The following is a 23,546-nucleotide window of genomic DNA, read 5'->3' as shown; positions in this document are numbered from 1 at the left end:
ATGATTGCCCATCAAAAGAGTCGCATTAAACCCCCTTAACCACACTGAGGGCTAAATCGGAATCATATGATTTCCATACATTGTAATGCAACTATGTTATTGTTAGTTTGAACGTTTCTTGTCAACTGTGTACTACTTTAGCGTAGCCACAAACCATCCACCGTCAGCAAATATGGCAACAAATTCATAATGTTACTTGTTTTAATGAATATTTGTGTTTAAATTAGTGTTTCTAACCTTTTCGTTAATTTCTTGGAAGCGATGAACGCACTCCCCTTTGAAAAAAATTCCAATGCATGAAATTTAAAAAAAGAGAAAAAATACGACGATTTCTCGGACTCCAATAAAAAAAATATTCATAATATATGAAATAAGTAGATCCATTTTACTGCAGCCATTTTGTATTCAGTTTCTACAATAAAACTCAAATGTTATATTCTTTTATTTATGTTAAAGTAATTCTTAAAAGTTGTATTATTATTTTTTGTGTGTATTTATTTTTTAATATTTTCTTCTAGATAATATTTTTTTAATTATAATTCCATTTCATTAAATGCTCTAATATTTAGGTATTTCTTTTTATTATTAATAATTTTAACGCTAACGTCTGTTTTGTTTTAGTTATATTTAATGAATTTATTAATATTAGTTTTTAATTATTACTATAATAATTATTAAATTTTCAAAAATTAAATGTATTTTTTTTTTGGTATAGAGTTAAGTTTCTAAGGGATTTTTCGGAAGTGATTTTTATTTTTAAATTTAATTCTCAAGTATTGCAGATCACAAAGTTTATATGTTTATATTTATGTAAGGGGTTTTATAAAGAGATTTTATCTATACAAAGGGCGTTTTAGTTTTCGCAATTTCTAATTTAGTTGTTAACGCAATTCAAAAAATTAAACATAACAATATTTACAATTATTGTGTGTATTTTTTCTTTCTTATTAACAAATACAATATTTTTAAGGCTTGTTTGTAAGTTTTTCTTTTTGAACGTGGAAAGTAAGGGCCCTTTTCTGTATGACAATTCGAAAGTAAAACACAAATGCCAAGAGCATATTTTTAATTTAAATAAAAATTCAAAATTTAGAAGGAATGGGTCTCTTTTTAATCGTCATACAAAAAACAGACCATAAGGGTGTGAGTACATAAGCAGATTAAAGTCTTCGCATGGCATATTTTGTGACATATATATGACATATATAGGGATGCAAAAGCCGCACTCGAATTCTGCCGTCGTTTTTTCCTTATAATTTGACATGTGCTCACACCTTAAGTGTAGCTAGAAAGTTTAGTTTTAAAGTTTTTGGTATTCTGAAAATATATGTATATTACAGATTTAATATGAGAAGTTAATTTTAAATACAGATTTCCGCTATTAATTATTCTTACAATGTTGATCGATAACATTTTTGAATCTCTAATTAGTTGCTACTCTAAATGGTAATGCGTTACAATTTTTTTTTATAATTGGTCCTTACAATGCTACTATAAAACGTTGTAGTATCAGATCTAGGATATTTTATTTGCAATTCAAATAATAAAATAGTTTTGTTTATACAAATTTCTGAGCTGAAAATTGTAGGCCTAAAAGTATGCAATCAAATATATTGAAATGTTGTATAGAAATAGTAAGAAGAAAGGGTGATAATTCAAGAAGCAACCTAAAAAAAGAGTAAGAAATAAGTCAAGGACTTAACATCTTGGAGCATCTGATTAAATTTTCAACCCACTCCAGTCTCTGTAAGTTCAATACGAGTCGTATCATTAATCAAGCACAACTTTTTCCAAATTTATCTACTCCCCATTTGTTTTTTTTGTAGATGTTGCACCACAGAAAAAGGCTGAATTCCATTCGAGACCACTAACCTCCTTATCGCCTGATTTAATGTTTATTTTGTCTTCTTTTTCACACATATTCCAATATGAGGTCATAGCATAAGACCACTTGTCTGACTGGGTATCTAACAAAAGATTTGAGTATGTTTTTGTATTCGAAAACGTTAGTTGGTGTATATGTGTGTGCGTAGCTGAATGAGCGTATATCAAAAAGGAGCAAAAGGCTAATGACAATTAAGTCTTAACATTGGTAAGCAACCACTCTTGAATGGAGGACAACTAAACTATTTAGCCACCAGTAACCAGCCAATGGTGTTGAATAAAAGGCAAGACAAATGTCCTTTGTGCCAAAACACACAAACACAAAAAAGGTTAAAACAAAGTCAAGACCTGCCAACATAAATTAAATAGAGCCATAGAGAATTAAGCTGTTTTAGATTGGGGTTAAAATTATCTAAGCATCAATCGATTTTTGGTTTTTTTTTTAATGGAAATACATACACATGTACATATATGTGTACGTCTTTCATCTGATAAAATTAATTTATTATTTCTTAATATATATACTTAGGAGTGCTCAAAGCCAAGTGTGTTTCATATTATTAAAATATGTCTGAATGGCCATATGGAAACGTGACAAACGCTGGAACATGTATTTCATTTAATTGAATGGGAAGGGGAAATGAGAGTGTTCCATGGCGAACAAAAGACGAATAAATTGGAATAAGACAAAATAAGTTGGAGAGAACTTTAACAAATTTTACGGAAAATATCAACAGTGTTCCTCTTGTACAACCTCCATTGAGAAATGTGCTATCCTTGTAAAAGTATGGCAATGTTAAGTAAAAATCATTGATTTTGAAAAATGCATTATTGCTTGATTTGAGCTTGCAGGAGAGCCCCGAAAGCGAATTTTACACTCTCGAATTCGAGTGGGAGTACTCATTCGAAATCGACTATACTCCATTATTAAATGCCACTCGAAAATATATTTCGCTCGAAATCGAGCATATTTTACTCTTGTAGATAACTCTTGAGTTTTGCCTTATTAAGGCGAAGATCATATGTTTTATGATTTATGTGTTTGATTTCTCTTTCGAGACGAGCTTAATGATCTGAAATTTGCAGTGAAAAAGAAAGCCAGATAGACACTATCACACACTCACCACTATGCGACGCATTTCGCCGTTGGTTAAGCGGCTCATCAGGCATATTTGGTGTGGATGATGGCTTACAAGGGCCGTTCTCTGGAAAGTAGTATATATTTCGAACTTATTGCAAATTAGCATATGCGAATTTTACACTAGAAACTCTCCAGGGTCGACTCAGGAAGACGGGTTAATGGGCAGCACTAAAACAAGTGTATGCATTGGAAGCAATGTAGTTGTTGTGGACAAAAAATCCATCACTACAAAAACAAAAACTTTGCTGTGAAAAAGATCTGCCAATAGAACCTGAGTCGAACCTGAAGAGTTTCTAGTGTATAATTCGCATATGCTAATTTGCAATTAGTTCGAAATATATACTACTTTCCAGAGAACGGCCCTTGTATGCCACCATCCACACCAAATATGCCTGATGAGCCGCTTAACCAACGGCGAAACGCGTCGCATAGTGGTGAGTGTGTGATAGTGTCTATCTGGCTTTCCTTTTCACTGCAAATTTCAGATCATTAAGCTCGTCTCGAAAGAGAAATCAAACACATTGATAACTCTTTTAGTATTTGTCATACGATTGTTTTATTTATATGAACGTGTATTTTCTCAAACCACAGCTGCAAAAGGAAAAAAGCATCAGATCACACAAAGCAGCATAAAATACATTTATTTTCGATTTCACTCTTAAAGTAAAATCATACTCCAAATAAGAGAATTTCGACGGGCTCCGTTCCTTGTCAAACAGGAGTACAGTCAAGCGTTTGCCTCATAAAAGAGAATACTTCTCACTCTTCGGGCAGAAGGTAAGCGAGTATTTTTCACATGCGAGTAAAATCAAGCAAATCGGATCAAATATTTGCCTTCATTTCTGTAGCATATATTCGGGCAGTTGAAAGATTAAAAGGATCGCATTGTTTTCTGTAAACTGCAAATTACCCAAAAAATGTTTTATCAGTCCAATATCTTCTTGCATTAAATAGTAAAACCATAACTTTCAATAATTTCTTGCATACTTCCAGGCTAACCTTTTTTAAGGAAAAGAGGGGTATGATTTTAGGACAGACATATAATAATATATTTCTAAAAGTTTTTTTTTTTTTAATGAATTAAATCTTTTGCTTTAAGTTTAGTCTACGTTGTATTTCTGTTCCGTTTTAATTTTTCTGAGAAGGGTATTGTTATTGGGGTTCAGAATTTGTTTTTCTTGATCTTCTTTAATTTATGTAGAGTATTATTAATTGGGATTTTGCACTAGATACAAATTAAATTAATTAAAACAATTGGAGCAATTTGTACTAATTGATATTCATAATAATATAATTAATTATATTTGGGGAAGGAAAAAAAATAATTTTTATCAATTTTATTTTATTATTATTTTTTTTTTTTGGGCGAACAAATAATTTACCAAATATTTGCTGTCTATTTATGGCAATAATCTATTTTGGTTTTCATTTCTAGATTTAATTTATTATTGCATTTATAGTTTCACATTTTTTTTTTTATTTTAAATTTTGTTTCGAATACTGATTAAAGCTAATTCCTTTGTGGTTTTGTTGTATTTTTTGTTTTGTTATAGGAGAACCGAAGAAAACATTGAACTCTTCTAAATTATCGAATCGAACTTACATACATAGCAAACAAGCAATGTTTTGGTTGTAATTGTCAGTTATATATAAATTAGTTTTTATTTCAATTTTAATAACTGTTCTAATTGTTTTACATTTTGTGTAAAACAAAGTGTGTGTGTGGATGTTTATTTTTTATTTTATTTTTCCTTTGAGGGATGTGGTTATGGAGATTATTCTGTGACATACAAACTGGAGGTTTTTGTGGAAATGTCCTGTTGCTATTTCATTTTGATTATTTATTGCACTTAATGTTTGCATTTGCTTATTGTTTTTTTCTATTACGCATACACACACATATAGGAGCACGCACGCAGCCGTTTCAGATACAGTGGATCCGTTCCGAAATTGAATGGCGGGTATACATCAGAGGAAGGAAAATTGAAGGTAGTCAAAGGATTTAGAATAACCTTGTGAAATTTATTTAAATGTAGATTTGAAATGGAAAATACTCATTTATTGTACTGTGATAGACTCGAAATAAACCAATTTTGAACAATTAGGATGTGAAAAAACTTAGGCTTGAATTTATGGACTCCATTGCACTGAATTGTGATATTTGGATAAGATATTACATATACAGGGTGAGATGAAAAAATGCAACCAACTTCAGACTGCTCTCATTTTTAAGCCACTCGTCCGACAGCTATTAAAATTATTCCAGTGACAGCTCATTATATTGTTTACAAGCGTACAAAAGCATTTTGGCGAGAATTTTCCAGAAAAAAAAGTTATTCGTAATGGAATTCAAGCGTGATAGTGCGATTTCTTTATATTTGGCTAGAAAACGAAAGTGGCTATCGTTAGAGCACTCCAGCATTTAAATGTGAATAAATCTTTTGTGTCTCGTACCATCGCTCGTTACCGTGATACAGCGGAAGAAAGAAAGAAACAACATCAGCAGAAATGGTTCGAAAATTAAATAAGCGACTTGATCGAAAACCGCGTTTCAGTGGCCGACAAAAGAACATGTCGTGAGCTGAACATATCGCAATATTCCATTCGGCATATATTGAAAAATGAGCTCGGGCAAAGCCATTGAAATTCCAAAAAGTGCAAGAACTTACACCGCAACCGAAAGAAAATAGACTCAAAAGAGCTAAAGAGTTGCTTCGCTTGGCCGAAAGTGGTACACTGCCGAATTTGGTTATCTTCGATGAGAAAAAATTCGTTGTCTAGCAGTTTTTAAACAATCAAATTGATCGTGTTTACTTGCCAAAGAGGTTAGCTGGAATTAGGCACCTTCAGTTGGCTACCAGAACTCAAGCGCCGGCTATGGTGATGGTGTGGGCCGCCATAACAGCCGATGGTCGATCTCCGCTCGTATTAATTGACCGTGGCATCAGAATAAATGCCGAATATTATCGCGAAAATATTCTGGAGGGTGTATAAAAGCCTTGTGCACGCAAACATTTTGGCCGCAGACCTTGGACATTTCAACAGGACTCAGCACCATCGCACTCAGCACGCGCCACCCAAGAATGGTTACAAAATGAGGTTCCTCGCTTCATTTCCAGCGCACAATGGCCACCAAAATCTCCGGATACCAATCCGTCGGACTATTGTGTCTGGAGTATTTTGTAAAGCAAGGTTGGCACTAAAAAATACCAAAGTGGCGATCACCTCAAGCATGCGCTTCGCCGGGAACGGCCCAAAATACCGCAGAGCAACATTTGGGCAGCGTGTGACAGTTTCATTGGCAGTTTGAAGGCCATAATTCATGCCAAAGGTGATCAATTCGAACAAATCTAAACTTATTCTAAAATTTGATGCTATTACCGACATTTTCTGCTTTTATTCAATAAAATTTAAATATATATTAAAATTATGGCGCTTGACTTTGTTGTAGTTTTTTTATCTCACCCCGTGTGCTTAAAAGTTTTACATATATTTTTTTTTCATTGGAGACCCTTCTCTCTAGCAGATAAAAATTAGGAAATTTTTAAATTTGTTTCAAATTACCTCGAAAAGTGTATCCACTGTATTGCATGACCTGGTTATTGTTTTAATTGAATTTAGCTTTGTGTTCGCCATTATTTTACTGTTCACATTTTGTGGTAATATTCAATTCATGTTAATGGATTTTTTTAATATCATTTTCATTTTGGTATTACCCTAAGTGTGGTGGCTGCTGGTGCTGGTGCTGCCGTTGTCGTTTTGGCTTCATGACTTTCCATTGCTGCTGCAATTCAACGCCCGACAGGCAACTGTTGTCGTTGTCGTCATGGATGTGTGCGTGCGTGTGTTTTTTGTCATTATTCTGGATGCTTTTAGTTGTTATTTGGTTGTTAATGGTTTGTGTTTGTATATATATAATTGTTGCATATTTTTAGGTGCTTGTTCGAAATATTCACAACCATATATTGTTTTCACATTCTTAATGGAGGCTGTGTTTGGCTTGCTGCTGCTGCTGCTAATAGCTAATTTTCACCGATTTGATTACAGTTTCAGCTTTCGTTATTTCAATTCAAAATTTGATAAGTTCAGGTCTGGTCTGGCTGGCTCATGTTTTCCATGGTTGCTGTTGTTCTTGTCCTTTCATTTGTTATAACACAAATTTCATAATAAATTGAAGTTTTGGTGGGTGCAACCTTCACTTGGCTCCAGCTCCAAGTTGTTCCTTATCGAAAGATTTATTGCGGTTGATTATCACCACCATTTCCCAGGCCGGCCTTTGATTCAGGTGGGACCTATTAAGATGAAGAATGATGAAGGGAAACATAAAGACATTAGCAAAAGAAAGTAAAATATTCCATAAAACAAAAATACACAGAAAATCAGGCACATTGTGTTTTTGTTTTGTTTATTTTCATTTGTTGGTAACATAAAAGAACAACATTAAGATATTTTGAAAAATATTTGTGTTCGTTTTTTTTGTTGCTTTGATTGGGGTGAGAGTTGGATTGTATTGCATTGTAGGTGTGTATGTTAGGAATTTTGAAAAGAACGAAAGGAACAGAAGCAGCCTTAAAAACAAGCACACTTTTAGGCATATGCGTATATATGTATGTGTGTGTGTAGGTGTAACATTTATGCAAACACAATGTGTTATAGTAACGTGATTGAGGTAGTCTGCTTTTAGGCGACACTTAGAGAACATAAAAATGTTGAAGAAAACATATATTTGTTATTTATTGAAAATTTTCATATTTTTCTTCGTAAAAACCAGATCCTTATCTTGAAAATGTTATGGAGTTTAGCTTAGATTTATGTGATGTAGGGATATTTTATAAAATATTAAAATAAACTGAAATATTGGGGTCAAAATCAAAAAAAAAAAAAAAAAAATATCGAATTGAAATCACAATACAGCTCTCATTATTTAATGTAGAGTTTTAAAATTTAGAGCTTTTTAAAATTTTTGCTTTGTTTAAGGATGGTTGGTATTGAAAATGAGATATATCGGTCCACATTTTTGGATAGCCCCCATATAACGGTACTTCTCGTTATTCTGTATTTTAATAGTTTTAGCCACATATTTCCATCAATTTGTCTAAAAATTGGTATTTGCAGATCGTTATGGGTTCTAGCTATAGTGGCGGAATATTGTACATATAAGTCCCCGATTTCGTATAGCCCCCGTATAACAGTACCTTCCGATATTCGGTATTTTGATGATTTTTTCAAGATTTTGTCTCGAAATTAATATTTTTAATTCGTTATGGGTTCCAGCTTAGGTGACAGAACATTGGTTATATAGTTTCCACGTTTTCGTATAGCCTTCATAAAACGGTACCTCCCGACATTCGGTATGTTGATGGTTTTAACCGCGTTTTCCAACGGATTTGTAGTTCGGAGCTAGCAGAATATTGTCAATATTGGTCTTAGTCATCCTAGTCACATTTACCCACGAAATTATGTAAAATTTGATATTTAAGACTCGCAAGAGATTACAATCGTCGTAGTATAAAATTATTTATGTAGGATTCCGTTTTAGTATGGCACCCATGTAACGGCTCCAACCATTATACTACCGATTTTACTGAAGTTTGTAGTTTAAAGTGGAACACGTTTGAATCCAGATACTTTTGCAGACAAATGTTTTCTTTACTCAATGGTGGAGGATATTAGAAGTTCGGCCGAACTTAATGTCTTTTTACTTGTATAGTTTCACCCAAGCCAAGCGAAAGTTTTAAGAGATCTAATTTCAGAGGGAACCAAAGAATTATTTTTTTGGAAAGAACCTGTTGAGGAGTTTAGGGCGAGTCAGAGGAATAGTAGCAAAGATCAGTCTATTTGTGGTGGGACGCAGTGATCGTAAACTCATGGCAATAGTAATTTTCTTAATATGTATCATCTCTGACAGGCCCAAAATCAAAAAATTCTATTTATAATTTGAAAAAAAAACCTTGAGAAATTTAGTTTTTGGAAATTTTCTGAAATTACTCCATTAATATTCGTGGACTATAAGATCCTTGAAATATTAAATTAAATTTAAGTTTTGTAAATTTTTGTAAATCCATGTAAAAAAATTCGTCAATTTGGAGTCCCGCCAAAGCTTCCAGGCATCTTTAAACTAGAAGCCAGTAGAAGCAGCCCCCTGACATAAGGAAACTTAAATTATATCCAAATCTGTTGGAATATATTGCTAAAGCTTTAAAAATCTCTCAAATCTGGAGAAATTGTCACATTGACGGTATTTAAAAACCTGTGCAATCATTGAATATTTTTGGGATAGTGGATCTATTCACATATTCAGTTGATAATTTCATTAAAAACCTGAACCCGAACAAAATTGTTTGTTTTAAATTCAGTTGGATATTGTGCCTGTAACCTTAAAAACACAAAAGATAAGGAGGCCCCATTTAGTGCTAGATCAAATAGTGTTTCACAGAAATTGCAAGACATAATTCAATCCAATGAGAAAACTCTATGTCGGCTGAAATCAAGGTATAGCGTTAAATAAGAGCTATATTGATGGTGAACCAGGGACATACACAGTGAAGAGGACCAGGTCTACTCCGAAATGTCAATGAAAAAAGTTACTTTTTTGCTAGTTGGGCCCCTCCCAAAAGGGGTTTGGAAATGCATTTCTGTGTATGGCGCTTGTGGTGGATCTAAATGAATAAAATTCATTTTTTTCAGTGATGAGAAACCTACTAGCTGGGAACCCGAAACAAAACTTTACAGCTAATTTGTTAGAAATTGCATCTGAAATCTTTTCGCTACGGAAAATCGCCACTAGAAAAGTTCCCCTTTTCTGTTACTAGCACACAATTCCAGCCGAATTAGCTTGTACTGTCAAATTCCCTTGGTAGTATTTTATTACGCTCCAGAGACATTTAGATAGACCGTGAATGTTTGTACAGATTTTCTTAAAATTTAGTTAAAGGATGAACACGACATCTTATAAAAAAACAATTATTCTCAATCGAAATATTTGAAAGCCCGCTTCTAAGGATCAACCCCTTTTTAAAATAAGCCACACATACAATTACACACAAGGTGTATATTCATAAAAAATAACACCTAAAACATTTAAATTTGAACAAAAAATTAAATAAAATAAAAAGAAGAAAATATGAACACACACAGACACACTCAGACAGACATACAAAAAAACGTACGTTAATGTTAGAGCAAACAACAACATCAATGCACATTTTCTTCCTTAAAGCTTTTTTGATTTTTTTTGTTTTCAAAAAGAATAAAAATAATAATTTTATTTAATTTGCTATACACAATTGTATTGATGGTATTGGTTGGGATACCTTTTTTTTGTTGGTGGTGGTCGTGATGTTGGTGGTTGTAGTGGTCACGTTGTTGTATACACAGTGGATGCATTATTTTATTTTTTTTATTAAGTTCGGTAGGTAGGTAGAGATAGGTAGATAGGTAGGTGGTATTGTGAGTTGTTTTTTTTTTATATTTTTGGTTTGTTCGGTTAGAAACTGTACATAAGGGTTTGGTGCTCTTTGACGGGAACGTTACGTTACATCTAGGTTACGTTACGTTACGTTTACGAACATTAATTTATGTATAAAAGCTATGAAAGTCCAAGAAATCCGAGTAATCGGTTTGATTAGCCTGCTGCTGATCAAGCTATAGGAGGATTAATGATGATCCGGTGGTGGTGGTGGTGTTGATGGTGATTTGTTGGTGTTACAGAGTGGTAGTGGCGGTGATTGTCAAAGTGTTGTTAAAAAGTGTTAATAGTAGAAGAAGTTGTTGTTGGTGTTGTTTTTTTGAAAAGTGTTAGGTGAAAGAAGATATGAAAGATTGAATATCAAAAAAATGTTGGAATAATATACAGAATATATAGAAAGAGCCGAATAGTTGAGAACAAATTAGGTGGTGTTCCAAAATACCAATTGCAAGCAAATCAAAGCCATTAACTTACCAATTTCTTAAAACATTCCTCATAGAAAGCAGTCATGGAACGATACAGATGTCGCTTGACACCCGACAGTTGATGGCCTTCGTCGGGATAAATTTGCTGTTTGTAGAGGACACCTTTGTTGGTCAGGGCCCGAGCCAGGACCATGGATTGTTGCACATGAACATTGTCATCGGCTGTGCCGTGAATCAAAAGGAATTGTTTGTCCCGCAAATTGTCTACATATTTTGAGAGATCACCTTCTTCATAGCCCTTGTAGTTGTCGGTAACATTGGGAAAACTTAAATACCGTTCGGCATATGTGGAATCTGTGGAAAGGATTTGGGGGGAAATTTACAAACATATTCTAGATTTTCAAAAAAATATCCCCTTACCATATAACTTCCAATTGGTAACCGGACTAACACTAATGCCACACTGGAAAATGGATTGAGTACCCGCCAGAGCCAAGGCCGCAGTATAGCCGCCATAACTCCAACCCCAAACACCCATGCGCCGACCATCAATGAAGTGCAAATTATCCCTCAGATATTCACTGACCTCCAATTGATCGGACACCTCAACGGTACCCAATCTCTTGTAGACCTCGTGCAGCAACTGATAACCCTGCCCCGATGAACCTCGTCCATCAATTTCAATGACAATGTAATCTTTGTTACCCGCCAAGTAGGTATTCCAGTCCACATGCCATTTATCTGTCACCAACTGGGTACCGGGCCCCGAATAGACATGCAGAATTGTAGGATATTTGGTGATTTCATCTTCCCGCAGAACCGGTGGCAAGTAAAGTCTTACTTGGGCATGATAGCCTCCCGAGATCATGACGGGGAATGTTTTGACTTGTGGCATGGCTGTGCGCGCCATTTTCTCCTTTAGACGGGTATTGTTTTGTATTGTCACCAACAGTTCTAAGGGCAGGCGTGGTTTGGCGTTTCCATTGTTCTGACCATTATTGTTGTTGGTGTTTTGATGTTCTGTTGTGCCTGAATTTAAGATGTAAATGCTGGAAGTGGGCACCACAGGACCCAAACAATCGATTAGCACAAATTTCGCCTGATAACTGGGTGGAAATTTGGCATTGTGATACAAACACTCACTGGCCGCCTCGGCAATTTTGGCCGCTTTGGGATGTTTTTGTTCCAACGGCAAGGCTGGGCTAGCCACTGCCGGAGTTTCTTCGGAATTTTCCCAGTCATCATCCCAGGCTGTAACCAATTTTGGTGGTGGTTTTGTGTGGGCCTCATAATTATAGGAACCGTCGGCATTCTTGGGTGTCGGACAGGTTATACATTCGGGAGCATGCAAGGCAGAGCCATGTCGCGGTGGCAATGCCAACACTCTATACAAATGTTGTTGGGAGGGTAATCTTTCGGGTACTCCAAGGAAATATCTACAGAAGGAAATTAATGAATTAAGTGATTGCTGATAATTGCTGATCTGTGGCCAAAATACTAACATCCAGTTGTTAACTTGATCCCAGTGCAGCAGTTGCTTCACCTCATATTGGCCATGTGTCAGCGGTAAGACACGCTTTCTGGCCACATGGACATGCACGATATGACGGAAGTATCCCGAATTGCCATCACGCAATGGCGATATGGAGATGTAGGATGTGCCATCGGCAGCGAATAATGGCACAGAGACCGTATCAACCCAGCCACGACCATCGCCGCTAACACGATGTGTCTGCAAACGAAATAAATCAATTTCATATTTTGGCCATAAAATGTTCCACTGCCATTATCGCCTTTACAATCAACCTTGGTATTATTATCAGCGACCACGCAGTTTATTATTCCTCCTCCTTATCGTCCCTAATATTAAATAAACAATGACCACAAACAACGTTTCGAAACTTACCTCTACACACACAAACATGGGAGCCTTGCAAACGCTTACAACGGAAATATTTTGTGGTCGATTTAACCATACCACGCTTATTTCCGATTCACTAACCCAACTGGCGCTGGTGAAATAGAACTCTCTGAAAGGAAAAATGGGTGGTGATAATCCATTCAAACAACAGGTGATGAAAAGAAAAAATAAAAGGAATAAAATTATGTTATCACTGTTGCGGATGTCAGTGGTTACTTACTCGTTTTGAAGTACATTTGGCGGCTGAACATCCCTGTGTAATTTTTCCGGATCTTTTAGATCAACCACGCGTAAAGTTATGGTGGGATTTTGTGTTCCTGGTTTGGGGTATCTGGAAAGGAAATACATATGATTTGGTTAAATCTGAGAATAAGGATGTCAACATCCATCCATCGATTGTTTCGAAAAACATGGCAAACAAGAGGTTATTACAGGTTCAGACAAACTCCTGCGAGTAGGAACAAATCGGGTATATTTTATTTTTTATGCCATTCGAATAAGAGCGAGTATGTTTTACTCGTTTTCGAGTGAGCGTTAAATAAACACGAAATTAGGAAGATATGAATATTTTGTAGAGTATTCTTTTAGTATTTCTAATCAGCAAACATCATAATATATAGAGGTTCCATACTCTAAGGTGCAAAAATGTATTGCTTCGATTGATACAAATTGGAATATAGCCTTCTTAAAAAAATATTTTTTCTTTACATGTTGATTAAATTCCCTTCTTCCATAAATCTACTACATTTCTTTGCAACTACCTTAATCCATTCATTACAACCTTGGTCTCCATATGCTTTTGCCATTCGATTTTAATAAATTATCTATTACATTTGTTATCTTTTATTGAAAGCTTGTACATCCTGTTGTTCGGTTACAACAACAACAAAAGCATGGCTTAATGAATATTTAATGAACTTCCTTACAAGCTATGGCAGCTGTGGAGCACATGTAAGTCCACCCTACCATCCCCATCTTCCCCACTGTCTCTCTTGAGAACCCTTCGCATACTTACCGCAATGAACGTATTTCCGGATATAAATTAGCATTTGGATGACTGCCAGCACCTGAAGAGGTGGCCGATGGACTTCGACCATTACTGCTGGTGGTGCCATACCAGGCGAAATGTTGTTCTTGTACCAGGGAATCATTGAACGAGCCGTACAACATCATATGGCCATCGTGTGATAGCCAAATTGCATTATTGGTATTTAGGATTTCTTCTGCAAAACGAAAGGGAAAGAAAATAAAAGAAGAAACATTATTAGTGTAGGTTAATCAATTTTGGGGAAACAAGTTGGTCAGAGTCGAATCCTTTGTGACCTGCACCAGGCAGAAGAAAGGAAAATAAGGTTCGTTTAGGGCAAACCTTTCATATCCTTCGCCGTTTGAAAAAAAATCAATTAACCGACTGCAATTGAAAAGTGCGGAACTTACAAAATGGAGTATATTTTAAAGAACAGTACAAAATATTGAAATGCCATTAAATCAAAAAACTTGGTGATGTTCAAATCTGTTGTGGGATAACATTTGGAACGGCAATGTAACGATAAAAAAAAAATTGGAATAAACCCTTCGAAATTATGATTACATTATGCATACGTCAAATTAGAGTGCGGTAAATTCGAAGTGAAGTATTGGAATAGAAAATAAAAATCAAACTTTTTAGGGTCCCAAAATTTTACACTTCACAAGATTTAAGGTTGATCAATGAATTACTTTTAACATCAGCAGAAATGGTTCGAAAAGTAAAGAAGCGCCTTGATCGAAACCCGCGTCGCTGTGGCCGAAAAATGCCTCGTGAGCTGAACATATCGCAATATTCCATGTGGCAAATATTGAAAAATGAGCTTGGGGTAAAACCAAGTCCACATTCCCAACCGATTTTAAACATAACGTGTAAAATTCCAAAGGGAGGTGAGGGAAATAGTTCGGTCGAGAAGATCTCAAAATTGAGTCTAATTCTCCCAACTCCTCCCCAGAAGATAATGAAGAGAAGCCTGTGGCTGCAGAATGCTCAACTTCAGCGAAATCATCAAAACGCGGAAGATCTACCAAACACTAACGAAGTAATGTAAATTTCAGCCCAAAATATCGAAGATTTATCTAAAATATTGAGGGTTTTTTCTTGACTTCAAAAGGATTAACTAGTTGTAAAATTTCTTGCTGATCAAAAATGTAAGAATAAGGCGAGGTAGTTCGTTGCTATGTGCAAAGGAGTTCAGAGGAGGTTCAGAAGTTAATTTTCGGATAAGTCTATAATTTGTGGATTGTCGGATATCAACTGTGGATGTTATGGCTACTTACAGACCATAACGTATAAGTTAATCGGGTTTAAAATTGATCGCTGTATTGAACTTCTTTATTTCTTAAAAACTGCAAGATCCTTGTTTGTTCAAAAATTTGCCACTAAAATATTGAAATCGAATTTTCCTATTTCGACATTTGTCGAACTGAATGACAATTTAAATATATCCCCTACCCAATTATGAATTACGTAGCTGATGTGGAAGAAGAAAGGTTACTTTTTTCTTTTACTACATTCAAACTTTTATTTGTATTCCATTTTAGATGGCTAATAGAATTTGAAACTTGTATGGAAGGCACACTCACACAGACCCATAAACAGGAAATTCAATTTGAAATCAATTTTCTTAAGAGACAACTGTCATCCACCTGCGCTGGCAACGTTGCATTATTACAGTTGCAGTCATCAGTCTGCCATGGTAGATAGACAGACGGACAGGGCGGACAGTCAGTCAGTCTGAGTAAACCACATTATTTTTCAACTTACCTTCATACAACCAGTCGGGTATGCCGTTGAAGACTACACCCGGTATGGCATCGCGAGTGATGCGATGCACAAATTGCGACCGCGCCCCCTGGCAGTAGTAAATGTCGTAATTGTAAACTAAAACGATGGCATTGTTGTGGGGCGTGAAGCGAGCGAAGTGCAAATAGGGCCATTCATCGTCACTGCCATCGATTTTCAATTTGAGACTTTCACTGGTGTTGTTATGGTTGTCGTTGTTGTTGAGTGTTGTGTGAAAACGGGAACAGCATTTGGAAGGTGGTAGCAGCAGCAGCAGCATGAGAAGGCATTAAAACACAAATAGAACGGAAAATAAATTGAGAGCAGTGTCTGGGTTATGGGGCAGAGTCTTTCGAGATTTTGCCAGGTGTGAAATTGCATAATAAAGTCAAAAGGTAGTTAAGTTGGCGGTTCAGCTCTTTGGCCATAGAATAAATGCTGGCAGGTTGTGTGCCAGCTCACATTATGCCATGAAAAGTTGAAAGTTTTCTTCACAGTGACAAACTGTAACAAATATTAATGTGATGTGGCATCAATAGCTTCCAAACCAGAGCAGATGGATGAGGATGAGACTGATTATGAGGATGACGAGCACCATCATCATCAGTCTCATCATTAACAAGGAAGGTTTGCAGCATCATCGCCGTCATCGCCATCATCATCATTCAATCCTCGTTTAATTAAATTAACTGCCTTGTCACTTCATTTCAATTCCTTGTTGTTTTTGTAATTGTTGTCGTTACTCACCTCGTTTGAATGTCAAACAGTGTGTATTGAGCCAAAAATGAGTGGCGGAACAATTTGATAACATTTTGCGACACCATCAAATATCGTTTATCCGCCGAAATGCTAAAAGAGTACGGCGCTAAAGTTTTCTATGAACGGATGGAGAACAAAAAAAAAAAAAAAAACACAAAGAGAATTAGAATGGCGGATAGACATGGGGAACCACAATGCGGCATAATTAGGAATAAATAATTTTTCTTAGAAAGGCTTTCATAGCTATCAAAAAAAAAGACAAGCCAGTCAGATGTTCGAAAACAAATACAATATTAATGATTAGTACATAATGGAGAAGAAGAAGCAGATAATGAGGAAAGAAAGAAGGTATGTTAAAGGCGGAAAACTACAGTAAAAATTAATAACAAAATTGTGGGATGAACGCGGCATGTGTTCGCCTAATTTATGCTAATGTTTCGAAGGTTGGGGATAATTTAACCCGAAACAATTCAAACAACAATGGGGAGGATAATTACATGACATCATGAATTCATTACAGGGAGATTACAAGATTTGAAAGATAATTATTTGCTTCTTTGAAGTTTTGGTGAAATTTTAATTTCCTAAGAACTCATATGTATCTTAATTTTTTCATGATTTCAAGTCTGTGTATTGAATATAAGTTAATGTCTTGAAGGATGGGGTTTTAACCATGGAAAACTAAATGAAATAAAACAATTTAAAATTATAAGTCTGTTTTGTCGACAGATGTATACCCTCAGCCAATGTTAGATTAATTTAATATATTTTGACTTCGGTTATGATTATTTAAATTGTTGACTCTCTATTGAGTAGGTTCCGAAGGAAAGGGCTAAAACTGTCCATTTCGTATCGCACCTGAATAAATATGATAGATATATTGCGACGTACCAGGTTTGGACTACTTCTTTCATTCTTAGAGAATGTTAAAATGTGTGTTGGAACCAGATATAGTGGACCGAAGTATTCCATTTTCATGCTTTCAGATAAAACTATTGAAATGGGTAAAGTTACAAGAAAATCAAAAAGTTATATCCAATTTTATGCGAAATAATAAATTCCGACAAATTCCATAATAGTATCAGATTTCTGGTTGTGTGAAATTCGAAGACAATAAGAAGTTTTATGAACCATTTTTTTTTAAATTTAGAACCCATTGTGGGGGAGGTACTAGAAGGAGTGCGCCGATTTATCCCATCTTCATAGAATATCCTGTGTTAGTAGAAATAACAGAATGTGTGAAATTTGAATAGAACCGGATGCTTATTTCGAATTTTATAATCGTTTTGGCTATTCAAATTTTTTACCCTTTGTGGCGGAGGTACCAGAAGAAATCGTCCGATCTCTACCATCTTTATAACAGATCTTCTGTTGATGGAAATACTGAGATGTGCCAAGTCTAGATGGGATCGGATGTTAATTTCGCGTTTTATGAGTTTCCTGGATATTTAAAATGTTGACCCTTTGTGGGGGAGATACCAGAAGGGGTGGACCGATATATTCCATCTTTCCACCAGACCTTGGGTTAATAAAAATATTGTGATGCGTGAAATTTGAGGACAATCGGACTCTTACATCACATTTTATAAGAGTTATAATTATTCAAAATGTTGACCCTTTGTCGGGGAGGTACTGGATGGAGTAGACCGATATTGTCCATTTTCGCACCTGACCTAGAACTGATGCAAATACTAGGAATTGCAAAGCTAGGGCAAAATTGGATTAAGTCTTCTCTTTCTGTGCAATAAAATTTTGACCTTTGAAAATTTCGACCTTTTATGGGGGAGGTACCACAAGTAATGGACCGATTTTACCCATCTCCGAATTCGATCTAAGTTTGATTATAATATTCCGATGTAGCAAGTTTCGACTAAATCAGAAAATCCCTTTGGGAGTTATTGTGCGCACCTTCTCAAGCCATACGGCTGAGGGTTTAAAAATACCAAATTTACAACTGAAGATTATAAGCTTGCTCGAATAATGAAAAGCTTTTCGAATTTCTGATCTTATACAAATTTAAAAATGAGTATAAAAAGAAAAACTAGGTTTTGTAAAGGGGAATTAATAATATCACAGAAATATGTATTCGCAATTAGTTATTTACATTCCATTTATTGTTTGAAATTGCTTTTTGAATCCCGTTTTTATTAGTTTGGCGAAATTGATAATTTTTCAAAGTTCCCTTTGAGTTTGTGTATTTTGCTTTTCATATCATTATTATTTTGATTTAATGATTTACCTACCTACTCGAGTTTTCAATATTACATTTCTCAGAATTTCAGTATCATTGGCATTGCCATTGGCAATGATATCATTTCGTATTTATTTTTCAGACCCCCCTTTTCACTCCTCCAACCATTACATTGAGTTGATAAAGGATGCTATCATATTTTAATGGTCGATTACCAAGTAGCAAAAAAGGATGTTAACGATGTCGTTTGAGTGACTGTGTGTGTGTAAATAAATTTATTTTTGTGTACTAATAAAAATGACAACTTTAACAACACAAACTAAAAAGTTAAATTGAAAAAAAAAAATGTATATGTGTATCTAAATGGGTACACAGGGGATGCGGAACAAATATTCAAATATTTATTTACAAACTTTAAGGAAGAAATTTGAAATATTGATGTCATCTCAAGATTATATATGTGTATAATAAAAGTTTGAAGAAAATACTTAGGTATTTCATACTGGGTATCGATGATAAAGATTCTTAAAAAGTTTGAAAAAGATGGTTAAAACTAAATATATTGTTGACTCTCTATTTTTACATGTTTGTCCCAAAACATTTATATAGGACTACAGAAAATATCAAGGAGAGATATCTTATCACTATTTTGCTGACTGAGAAATTTATCTTAAAAAAATTTTATCTATGACGTAAATACGACAGCAATATATCTTTTGCACTAGGTACATTACAGGTAAATTGTAATTAATTTAGAGAGTTTAAAAACAATCAAAAAAACCGAAATGCTTGAGTGGCTTTCTTGCTTGCTCAAATCCGAGCAGCACTACTCCTTCGAGTAAAAAATGGATTATACTCCTTGCTCTATGCCATTCATTAAGACCTAGTACGGTTTACTCGTTTTCGAGAGATATTTAAATTTGAACGAATCGAGCAGATTCTACTCTTGCCGAGTACTCTTTAAGTTTTTATCCTGTTGTTTTTGTTTTTTGCGAAAGGGCATTTTCCTTACACTCTGTCAAAACGATTTCGGAGTAAAAAAGTAAAAAACTAAATTTCCATACACGAACACAGAAATCAGCAAAAAATTTTTGAGCCAGATTTCAATCTTAAATGCAACACTAACTCTATTTCGACCATTTTGTCTCCCACTCTTTTTTTCGAAGTATATCACTTGCGGGCGCTCTCACTTCAAACAAAAGAGTGAGAGAGTAAACTTTCCTCTCGCAAGTATTTTTCACTCCGGAGAAAAATTCGAAAAATATGAGTTCTGAAAACAATTACTTTGGAGAAATTTTAATTTTTTTCTGATTTTCACAACTGGAGTATCTCTCCACCTACTGGCCGAATATTCGAAGTATAACCAAACTTTAAATTTTCGGCAGTAGGAATGTTCGTGGTAATCGAAATTGGGGGCCAACATGTTTTCCGAGTAGCAAAGATGACAAAGTCATTGGAAAAAATGAAGAGATGTCGCATTAGTTAAAATGGTTCGAAGTCCCGAGCGGTCTACTAATATAAAAGCTGACTAGGCTTTTGTAGCCATGATAGTCATATTTTCATAGATCTGAGAATTTCTCCCTCTGGAAGACCTGCGATTTCTCCATGTGGAAAACATGGGAGGTTTTTTTTATAGAAGATCGGAGAGACCTTCTTATAGAAGACCTAGTTTCTTTTCTGCAAATTCGATAAATCTTCTTTCGGATGCCAACTTATTGAAGACCTGGAAGGTCTAATTGAAAACCACAGAGTTATTTTTGGTAAAGACATTAACAATCTTCTGGCTGCAGATTTTATAGGTCTTCTTTTAGGAGATCTTCTGCAAGGTCCTTACATAAAGGACATGTGGGTGTTTTCGTAGAAGATATGGAATATCTTAAAATACCCGTTTGTCCATTCATAGAAATATATTATTCTTATCGAAGAATCGAGAGGTCTTTCGTGGAAAGCCCTGGAGTTATTTTTATGGAAGAATTAAAATATCATCTTTTAGAATTGCTGATAGGACTTCTAGTTAAAGAGAAGTGTACCAAGTTTTTTTAGATCTTCCAGTCGTGAAGGTACCATCATTTATTGTTTTGGATACAGTAGAACATTTTATCCGAATTTTGGAATAGTAATGAACAAAGCCATTAATTATTAAATATCTCTATCATTTATCTCTACAAAATCCTGTCTCTACACACTTACATATTCACCGAAGCCTGAGAAAACAGGTTAGTTTCGCCACAAAAGTCTAACAAGTATGCCAGCAAATATTAATTACACAGTTCGCTTTCCGTTATTTTGCCTGTTAGATATCATTCCGTAGCCGTAATCGTAAAATTACCCGCAAATAATCTTTATGCCGTATGAAGGAGGTGGAACTTCAGAAAGATGGAGTTCAATCCATCTCGGAGATGTTATTCTACCTTGAGAATCTCCCACTATAGAACTTTGACTTATTTTCTTATTACCGCCTTCATACGGCATATAAAGTTTGCGGGTGATTCTACATGGGTGATTCTATCGATGAATCATAAGTGTTAAGTTGCACTCGAACTAACTGTCTGCATAATATGAAGAGAGAGAGAGATTCTCTTTGTCAAACTGCCTGCCATGCATGTGTGATGTATGGAGGTTTAGTCCCATTACGTTCAGATATTGATTTTTAGTAGAAATTAGTATTTCGAGGTCCTTGAAAATGGTATTATGACAACGACTACTGACTTTATTTATCCGATTTTAAAATATAAATCCCTATCTCTCGCTTATAATTTGATAAAGTCGTCAAATTTGTTATTATTATTTTTTTATGTGTTTCACACATTATTGTACTACGACTCCCTCTCCTCCTCGTTTTGATTCCGACCTTGATTTTCAGTATTAATAAACTTTCTACTTTTTATACAAAAAACAAACTTCTCCCTAACCTCATAACAAAAAAACTTTTCAATTTATTAAATGTCCCATAAAATATCCATAACAAAAAATTGAATTCCAAATAAAGTAGAAAACAAGTCGTAAATATATGTATATGGATATAATACTTCTTTTTTTGGGCCATAAAAATCTACAATGAACAGAAAAGTTAATGGATGATGGTGGGATAAAATGATAAATATCTGCCCGTATGAACAGCATACATGTGCCGCCAAAAGCATTGTTAGAATATGCCGTGAAGCTGGGTTGGAAAAAGGTAATGAATTCTTCAAGGAGATGAATGATAAACCAAAATAATCAACTGCAAAATGAAGTACCAAAGTACAAAGTGAAAAAGTAAAAAGTAACTTACAAATGTAACATTTGACATTAAGACACGTTCTGTTAGATTGGCAACATTCAAAAGACAAATGCGTCCCCAATGATCCTGATAAAGGAATTCTTCTTCTGTCAAAAGGGAAATGAAAAAAATAAAACAAAGACAAGAGACAAAAAGAGAATAATGATTTCTTGAGAAAATAATTTTCCTTTTTTTGTTAATTTTTTATGGTTTTTGTTTGAAATTGAGATCTTTCGGTATTGACAAAAAAGTATACCCGCCACACTTACCATTTATCCAGGTGCCATTGGATCTCTGGGGCATGAATGCGCCATCAACGATTTCCTGTAACTTGAGACGCTGGCCTTTGACTCTAGGACCCTCGTCGGGTGGTGTGAGCAGTACCTTTTATAAAAGCAAGAATTTTATATGATGTTTTCTATACGTAATCCAAAAACAACACAAAACAAATCAAAGATATACAAACAAAAAGAAACAAACAAACACACACAGGAAAAAAGAAGAAGAACAAGAACAACACAGAAGATAGACCAACAAATTTCGACAAGACCAATTGGAAGGAAGGATGAAAAAAGTTAGACACCAAGAAAAAAGAATTAGAAATCAAAAAAAACACAAAATATAAGTGCCTCACATCGGAGTAAAGAAAAGGATAATGAAAAAAGTTAGAACCCAGAAAAAAAGGGGTAAACAAATGAGAGGCAGTAGTGGTGGTATTGTAAAGAAGATCAAATGAAATCAAGGTTTTTGTTTTTAACCAATTTCAGATTTACATACACAAGAAGAAAGGAAAAAAGAAAGAAAATGGGACTCGAAGGAAGAAAAAAAAAAAGAAAACATTCACACAGGCACAGACATATGGATAACCGAAATCCGGAAACATCACCACATATGCACGCACACACACACACAGACAATATATATACAAATACATCAACATACAGAGTTACATTACAAAGAAACAACAAGAAAAAAGGAAAAAAGACAAAAAGGCACACATAAAGTTTACGACCAAAAATAAAGGATTCTGTTTTGTTTTCTTCTTCTTTTTTTATATGTTTTGATTAGACGTTCGTTTCTTGTTTTTTCTTCTCTCTTTTGTCTCAAAATGCTCAGGCATACATTGACATGCAGTTATGGATGCCAGAACATTGCTCGATTTCCAATTCTTGTTTTCTTAGTTGTTTTTTCAGGGGGTTTACTGAGGTTGGTGGGGGTTTGTGTGTGAGGGGGAACATTATTTGGTATTGCTTTGATGTTGGGACATTCCGTGATAGTAAAAAAAGGGTTGTGTGTGGGTTGTTTTTTTTAGTTGCAATGTGGGTTTTCTTTCCGAAAAAAAAAACAAATGTTTGCCATACTCACCACAGATGTTACAATTAAAGCTAAAACTATTGTTATGACCAGCAGTGCAATGAGTATCCCACGCCAATTCCTTTGATTTGGATTACTGGAGACCAGCTGTTTTTCGAAAAAAAAAAAATGGAAGAAAAAAAGTGAAATTAAAGTGGGTTAGCTGACATTTAGTTTGGGATTACATTATAGTTTATTAAAGAAAGTGTTTTTTTTAAAGGAAACCTATCTTTTTTTTCGTTTATAAACCATAGTTTCTGAAAAGATATTTTTGAAAGAAATTTGTATCTCTTAGTTATAATAATTTGATATTTATGCCAATATTTGACT

General features: G+C 34.8%; 1 protein-coding gene across 2 annotated transcripts in view; it reads right to left on the bottom strand.

Annotated features, from left to right (window-relative positions):
• Window positions 1–517: 517 nt before the first annotated feature.
• The window catches only part of LOC101889438 (venom dipeptidyl peptidase 4), a 106,270-nt gene continuing 83,241 nt past the window's right edge, over window positions 518–23,546 (bottom strand). Inside the window, exons 3-14 of one of the 2 annotated variants that reach the window (XM_059125139.1) lie at window positions 23,229–23,324; window positions 22,133–22,247; window positions 21,876–21,970; window positions 16,399–16,526; window positions 15,634–15,845; window positions 13,855–14,062; window positions 13,060–13,170; window positions 12,825–12,948; window positions 12,421–12,650; window positions 11,339–12,354; window positions 10,968–11,272; window positions 518–7,317 (exon numbers count right to left, since the gene is read on the bottom strand). In XM_059125139.1, the coding sequence (XP_058981122.1) occupies window positions 7,261–7,317; window positions 10,968–11,272; window positions 11,339–12,354; window positions 12,421–12,650; window positions 12,825–12,948; window positions 13,060–13,170; window positions 13,855–14,062; window positions 15,634–15,845; window positions 16,399–16,526; window positions 21,876–21,970; window positions 22,133–22,247; window positions 23,229–23,324 (2,697 nt within the window). In that variant the 3' untranslated portion in view covers window positions 518–7,260. Of the gene's footprint in view, window positions 7,318–10,356; window positions 10,670–10,967; window positions 11,273–11,338; window positions 12,355–12,420; window positions 12,651–12,824; window positions 12,949–13,059; window positions 13,171–13,854; window positions 14,063–15,633; window positions 15,846–16,398; window positions 16,527–21,875; window positions 21,971–22,132; window positions 22,248–23,228; window positions 23,325–23,546 lie in introns of those variants that run through there. The other variant, XM_059125138.1, reaches the window with a different exon arrangement.

This window comes from Musca domestica, unplaced genomic scaffold (assembly GCF_030504385.1).
Source record: "Musca domestica strain aabys unplaced genomic scaffold, Musca_domestica.polishedcontigs.V.1.1 32, whole genome shotgun sequence".
In the NCBI taxonomy this organism is placed as follows: domain Eukaryota; kingdom Metazoa; phylum Arthropoda; class Insecta; order Diptera; family Muscidae; genus Musca; species Musca domestica.
Note: the sequence above shows the minus strand (reverse complement) of the source record. Positions and strands in the feature narration are given on the sequence as shown.